Raw genomic sequence first — 7,584 nt, 5'->3', positions numbered from 1 at the left:
GTCCGCCTATTATCGTAGTAATCTTATTTTTTCGAAAATCTTTTTTTAGTTGAGCTTAAATATTGGTTATACTGATCTCTTAAGATGGTCTTTTTAAGAATGGCCCATGAATTTGCAGAATACATCCAATGGCAAACGAGACTTTAAGAAAAATTGTGTTTCCTGTTATGCGAAATGATCAAGTAACACGTATTATAAGATATGACAAATTGCTGATCTTATATGGCAACAAGTTGTGTGTGAATGTGAAATATAAGTAGCAACATCCATACGACATAATTTGTGCACGATTACGTCTCTTGGCCGTTTTCTATTAGTACTGAAGAAGATAAATAAAAATATAGAAGATTTTCAATCAATATATTATCCTCAAATATACGATGACTGCATTTCTGCAATTAGAGGGGTAAAAACCACAGTGGTGTAAGTCAAATTTTTATAAATATTTTCTCGTGTGCATAGATGCAATCTGTACAATATATAAATTGCATCTATGCACACGAAAAAATATTTTGAAAAATTTGACTTATACTACTGTGGTTTTTACTCCACCAATTAATGAAGTTACAGGATATAATAATGAGGAACAACTTTTTGCAACTCCTGCAGTAGCGGCTAACTTGTCAACTCTCATTAAACATATAGGAAATCTTCTTGTAATGGAATGCATCAAAAAACAAGATGAAGAGAAAAAGAAATTAGTTAAAGACTTCTTAAAATTATTAGTAGTAGATATTGGTACCAGCGTAAATAGGACTGTTTTCGAAACGCAATCGGCGCATAAAAGGCATAAGAAAATAAATCTGCCGTCTCTGGAAGATATTAAAAAATTGCACTCATATTTGGTAAAAAGAAGGACTGAAGCTTATGCGGCATTAAAAGAATTTTTTACACATGAGAAATGGATCTCTTTAGCAGAAGTGACATTGACTTCGATTCATGTTTTTAATAGACGACGTGCAGGAGAAATCGAACGAGCATACATAGAAGATTTTGAAAATTATGAAAAAGTAAATAAAAATATGTACAGAGTGACATATACAAGTCATTATCCGTAGAAGACAGAAAAATTGCTGAGAAATATGTCCGATTTTGTATCAGAGGGAAGTTGGGACGTACCAGTGCCCGTACTATTGTCAAACGATCTCCTTGACTGTATTATTTTAATATTAATAATAATTAATATTAAAATAATATTAATATTAAATAATTAATATTAATAATAATATTAAAATAATACAGTCAAGGGAGAAGGAGAAGGAGAGAAAGCGACGAGGAAGGGAGTAGATTAAGGGTGAAGATGGACGAGGATAAATTGGTGGATACGAGGAGGGTAAGAGAGAGAGAGGAGAAGGAAAGGAGAAAGGAGAGGAGAGAGGAGAAATGTAGGAGTTTGAAGGGGACGGAGAAGAGTCTGTTCGGAAGGGTTAAAGGTAAAGGCGGAGGTGAAAGAGGTAAGCGAGGAGAGAGGAGAAATGGAGGAGTTAGAAGGGGACGGAGGAGGACGAGATTACGGAAAGAATGGAGGAGAGTCTGTTTGGAAGGGTTAAAGGTAAAGGCGGAGGTGAAAGAGAGTGAAGGTGGAATAAGGAGGGAAGGCGGCGAGCGAGAGGATGGAAAGAGACGGAAGGAAAAGGGAAGAGCAGTGGCAGAAAGGAAGGAAGTAAAAAGGTGGCTGAAGCAAGGGAGGCGGAAGGAGACGGCCGGATGGAAGACGAAGGGAGGGGAAATGAAATATAAGGTCGCAAGAAAAGATGATGTTATAACACAGTTTATTTTCAGAGAGAAGGTGGAATAAGGAGTGAAGGCGGCGAGCGAGAGAAGGGAGAGAGACGGAAGGAAAGGGGAAGAGTGTTGGCAGAAAGAAGGGTAGCAAAGAGGTGGTTGAAGTAAGGGAGGCGGAAGGAGATGGACGGATGGAAGACGAAGGGAGGTGAAATGAAATGTAAGGTCGCAAAGGAGGGGAAAGGAATTGTAAGGTCGTGTGGAGAAGGAGATCACGAGAAGGATGGAGGAGAAACGGACGAGGACGAAGTTCAGGGGAAGAAAGGAGGAGAGAAGGTAGAATAAAATAGAGGGGTGTGGTGAGCGTGAGGAGGGTGAGAGACGGAGGGAAAGGAGAGCAGTGGTGGATAGGAGGGAAGCGGAGAGGTGGCTGAGGGAAACGGACGAGGACAGGGAACAGTTGAGACAGGAAGGAGGAAGGCGAAGGTACGCGGAACCGGAGGAAGCAGAAGAAGATAAACAGAGGGATGAAGGAAGAGGGGGGAGGGAGAGGGAAATAGAATGAATTGTAAGGTCGCATATGGCCAGGGCGTGTAAGGGAGTGATTTGTAAGAGGTTTGGGTACGTTCCTCATAAAAAAAAAACGCCTTGTGAACCCTACGGGGATACACAATAAATCTACATACATAATACAGTCAAGGAAATCGTTTGACAATAGTACGGGCATTGTACGTCCCAAAACTTCCCTCTGATACAAAATCGGACATATTTCTTAGCAATTTTTCTGTCTTCTACGGATAATGACTTGTATATGTCACTGTACATATTTTTATTTACTTTTTCATAATTTATTTTATTTTACTTTTTCTTATTTATTTTAAAGTTATAAAACACAGTCCAGCAGAATACGAACACATTGATGACGGTAGTAACGCGCGCGAAAAGTATTTCAAAAGACCGTTACATTCTATATTGCATTGTTGACGATTCTTCATTGTTCTGATTTTCTCCTGCTGGAATAAACGAACTACTCAAGTCTTCTACGCTTGCTTTGTATTTTAAAAGTGCTATCTAATAAACTACGTTAAAGCTGCGGTCCACTTGACGAGCCTAAGTGTTACTTGAAAGTTTTATTAAGTGTTATTTCAATTTCGATTGTTCTAATATGTACGCAATAGTCCGATTTTACGATAATGTGCACTATGTGTGCTCCATTAACCAGGTTTATGCCACTAAAAATCGTATTACAAAAGCCAGATACAGGGATGGATTTAGATATCCCGCAACCATAATAGCAAAAAACAGTAAGTATGAAAATACTTCATACATTAAACTGTACTGTTCATATTATATCGCATTAACATATTACTGATTACAGTAAAATAATTGGAAAATTTAGCATTTGGACTATAAATAAAACGTTAAATATGTTTTTCTGATTCAAAATATTATTCTGAATGTAACTTTGCTAGGTTCACCAAGTGACATTGATTTCAATCCATGTTTCTAATAGACAATGTGCAGAAAAAATTGAACGAGCATAACAACTTTATATAACTCCCACTGATTTGTCAATATTAAATGTATAAGAAATCTTATATTTTAGGTTTCCGCAGAGTGGAGAAACGTTTACTCTGGCTTCCAAAAGGCTACAGAAGGCAGTAAAATGTCAGTACGACAATCATCAGGACAGTACGACAGTCAAATGTCAGTATGACAGTATTTTGAACACCATGAAGTCATGAGAACAGTGTGAACTGGGTGCGCTGTAGTTCGCTACGATACCATCTCGTGCCAGCCTCTGCTATTTGAAGAGTTGGCCTCGAGCGAAACTGAAAGAAGTAAGAAATACATGAAAAGAAAGGAATGCGAGAGATTGTGACATTAACACGATAAATTAAAGCAATTCTTTAAAACTACAGACAAAAATGGAAGATTTTGCTGTGCAAAAACTTACCTGTCTTATCATTTTCTCCATCTGAAGAAAATGATCTTGGGCCCCATATCCTCACTGTAAAATCATCTGACACAGAAGCCATCATTTGATGGTAAACAGGATTCCACGAAACACAATTGACTGTTCTACTATGTCTTGTAAGAGTCGCTATAGGCAGTTCTCTTTTGATATGCCATACATACACTTTATTGTCTGTAATGAAATAGGAAGAAAACAATTATTAGTCATTATTAATCATATGCGTATTAATCCATGCGCATCATAAAATCATATTGCTTTTTTAAATGAAACTAGTGAAATACAGTGATACAATGTATAAAAATACATTTTATTTTTATGTATGCCAAACCTTCACTGCCAGAGGCAATAAAATCTTGATTAACTTCTCCAAAACAGCTATGGATAGTAAAATGTCCTTGAGTAACACCTTGAAAACGTCTTACAAGGCATTTGTCTTCTAAATCCCAAAGATGCACACCTTGATTTGCCACATTAAGTAATGCGAGTCGATCTGCTTTGTTTACGCTAAATGACATAACAGGATGATCCTCTTGTAATCTGTAACAGTGTGGAAATATTCCATCAAAAGTTTTGTTTAATAAGACAATCGAGATAGTATACGTTAAATTGATTATTTTAAATCGTACATAGTAGTATCGCCAAAGTCGTCAAAAGTATAGCTGCAAATTCTATGGTGTGTATCGTGTATCAGCTGCTAAAACAGTTCTTCCATCGCTGCGACACCACAGACATTTTACTCTTACTCCTTCCCATGAATCAGAAACATTGCCGTCCATATCCTAAATATTTTTATCAGAATTTAATATATTGAGAAAGAACGTTTAATATATGTTTAAGATGTTCAATGAATCTTATCTAATAAAAAGATAAACTTCCCCTGTTAACTATTTGGCTGTGAATGCCGTACATATCTATGCAAGACTTAAAAGCTTCAAATTTTAATTAATTGAAGCACATCTCGTTATTGAATCTTTTGTATTGATTGAAAATTTTGGACAATATTTTATATAATTGTAAAAAATCCCTATTTTACTTATCGAGAATTTTCAAAAAGTAGTTTTATGTACTAAAAAAGTTAACATTATAAATTGTTATTTATTATTTGTTTTTTAAGATTAACATACGCATTGATAAAATTGACCACGGAGACCTCCGGGTTACGAGTCTGTGCGCGATAACCTCCGTGCTCTCTCCAAGCACGTGAAAACATCTTCTTGAAATCAATCCAGCCTTTTGTAAACTCCTCGATCTAATCTCCTCTTAATCAGATCTGACGACAGCCCTCGTACCCTGTTTTTTTCTGTTCAGTAACAATTTAAGGATAAACTACGAATCTTTTTAGACGGTTTGAGTTGAAACATAATATGAAGAGGTCTGTTATTGTCAGTGGGATCAGTCGCTGTCATAACCGCCGCAAACAAATCTTCGAATAACTGCATAGTTTCCTCGTCGAGATTCGTAGAACTTTCCGAAGTATCTTCCGCATCGTCTTGTCACGTCGTTTCTTTACGTGCCTGAACATATTAATGGATTAATAATTTCACCACAGTGTACATATCACATGCGTAACGATTGAATCAGTAAAAAATTACCAATCTGCCAACTTTTAGAACAAGTTTTCCCTTAGGTTCTGGCTCTTCGTACTCTTCCATGATACGATTTTTAGTATTTACACACAGTTCCCACAGTTCAGTCGCATCTTTGTATTCAGGGGAGGTACGCTACAAAAAGTTATACGTATAACAGGAAGATCTCATTTGCCAGAGACAACAATATAATAAGATAACACACGATAAAAGTAACACGTTTTTGAGATATATGCGTAGTCAGAGAAAAAATAAAGAAAACCTTGATTTTGTTAAAATATTATTATATTAAGATAAAATATTAAGGAGTAAGAACATACCACAGAATATAGTACAACAACGCTTCTTCGAGCATTGTAGTCTAGAATTTGTGTTCTCATTCACAACTTTCGAAAAACACTTAACGTAGGCTGCATTTCTCTTGGACGCTTTCGTGCTGAAAGCGTTATTCTACCTTTATTGCACATTATATGTTCTTCTTATTCTTCGTCACTTCCCCCTGCGGCCCACATTATATGTTGAAGAAAGAGAATCACGTTTTCAGCAGTTCTACACTTGATGCAATAGCGCTAACAGCGCGCTCCCCGAACGCAGCCTTAAGGCGGTCTTAAAATAAAAACCGACTATGAATACCGGCCTAAGTTAGGTTTCCTCGTCGTAAAAATTATAAAAGTGAAGAAATTCACTAGAGCATCTACGATTTCATTAAGCTGAATGAACAATAAAAATATATTTGGTTCATTTTAACTTATTACACTATGTTGCACTAGTTCAAAAGTGCTTTTCGTTGCACTAGAAGTGCAGCGAAAACGAACAGGCCTAATGCTACAGTATTGATACATGGCTTCCGATAGGTTGAAAATCTATTGCCTATATTATTCCCTGTTTTTGTTGCCCGTGTTTTTCATCGTGCATCCAGCTTTATTCTTGGCCTTTTATTCTTTAGGGTCACTTTAATCAAACTCCGATTAAGGGTCTACGCACAAGGATTGTCGTAATCGTTTACGACTCTGGGTACTTTCCGATTCACGCATGATGCGCATGATGCATTATTTATCCTTGTTTAACATTCGGTGTACAATAAGGATAAATGATGCATCATGCGCATCATGCATGAATCGGAAAGTACCCTCTGTCGTAAGTTATAAGCCGGTGTCGGAAGACAACGCGACAAATATATGACATGCGCTAACGTCCCTTGTGTTGACTTCCGACAGAGTCGTTAACAGTTACGACAATCTTTGTGCTCTGGCCCTAACTTAATCATTGATTAAAGGGTTGTCAACATGACAAAATAATTAGTATGACCATTTGTATTTCTGGCGATATAATCGTTCTTACTCAATCTTTCGTTACATATCTTTTCGTGTATTGTAGAAAAGAAAAATATGTAATGAAAGATTGGGTTAGAACGATCACATCGCTAGAAATACAAATGGTTAGGTTAGGTTGTGACCGAACTTGTGGTCTTGAATCAAAGTTAACTTACTTGAATTGAAATAATACGGTCGCCACTGTGTTTTGCACGCTGACACAGAACGTGTATGCCCGCCAACATTAATGACAATGGGCTCGTTTGCTTCCTTCCTTCCGGAATATGTTATCTTCACGCAGCTCAGCTCAGACGTTCCTCAGACGATGTCAATTCAAAGTCCTTCACTCGCGTTCGCGTAGCGTATATAATATTCGGATAATAGGATAGGAATATTTAATAATTTATCAATCTGTATTGAATTAACAATAACAAGATATATTTTAAGACTTTGGTACATAGGTACGCAATTGTCAAAATGGAAAGTGTTTCCAACAGCTAACGACAATGCTTTTGCCGGGTCTTAATCCCCACAACGAGTCGGATATATCTAACAATATAATTGTTGCTTAACAACCGTTCGCTGTACGAAAGATATTTACAAGCACGCAGAGTCGCGAACTAATCTTTCCCATAAACGAGTACCCGATCGTTAATATTCACGCTAAGACAATTCTTTGAAACTCGATTTACGCGTTGCTCTCTGAAAGTCAAACTGGGAAAAAACCTCGAGCTGAAATTTCTCTCCCTTATATACTCGAGCTGGCTGTGCATTCCCACCATCTCCGCTTTGGCCAATGAGCAGCCAGTTCTATATTGTCGCTATCTCACTCTCTCATGCAGTCGACTGGTTCGGACAGGTTTCCCGGAACTTCCTCGAGAAGTAAACAACTTCAAAGTATCATGTTACGTCAAAGGCAACTGCCGACGAATCTACGACAAAATAATCTTTTAATTATGCGACTGCATGTTTTCAATTTCCC

General features: G+C 37.2%; 1 protein-coding gene across 1 annotated transcript; it reads right to left on the bottom strand.

Annotated features, from left to right (window-relative positions):
- Positions 1-346: 346 nt before the first annotated feature.
- LOC139786944 (WD repeat-containing protein 26 homolog) lies at positions 347-5,763 on the bottom strand. The gene is made up of 7 exons (XM_071726040.1): positions 5,610-5,763; positions 5,296-5,424; positions 4,828-5,217; positions 4,330-4,482; positions 4,032-4,240; positions 3,683-3,874; positions 347-3,557 (listed from the first exon to the last, which is right to left on the bottom strand). Exons 5-7 carry the CDS (start codon positions 4,216-4,218, stop codon positions 3,502-3,504), a joined length of 435 nt encoding a protein of 144 aa, XP_071582141.1. The 5' UTR covers positions 4,219-4,240; positions 4,330-4,482; positions 4,828-5,217; positions 5,296-5,424; positions 5,610-5,763; the 3' UTR covers positions 347-3,501.
- Positions 5,764-7,584: the final 1,821 nt, after the last annotated feature.

The sequence above is a fragment of the Temnothorax nylanderi genome, unplaced genomic scaffold (genome assembly GCF_030848795.1).
Source record: "Temnothorax nylanderi isolate EJ_2023f unplaced genomic scaffold, tnyl_v1.0 TNYL_tig1207_pilon, whole genome shotgun sequence".
Lineage (NCBI taxonomy): Eukaryota > Metazoa > Arthropoda > Insecta > Hymenoptera > Formicidae > Temnothorax > Temnothorax nylanderi.
The sequence above is the reverse complement of the archived record's forward strand: the minus strand, read 5'-3'. Positions and strand labels throughout refer to the sequence as shown.

Bases quoted from the DNA above. Each gene is read 5' to 3' on its own strand.
- LOC139786944 (XM_071726040.1), bottom strand. From the start codon at position 4,218: ATGTCATTTAGCGTAAACAAAGCAGATCGACTCGCATTACTTAATGTG. The intron at 3,875-4,031 runs GTTTGGCATACA...ATTTCATTACAG, and splicing joins TATTGCCTCTGGCAGTGAAG to ACAATAAAGTGTATGTATGG. The intron at 3,558-3,682 runs GTAAGTTTTTGC...TACTTCTTTCAG, and splicing joins TGGAGAAAATGATAAGACAG to TTTCGCTCGAGGCCAACTCT.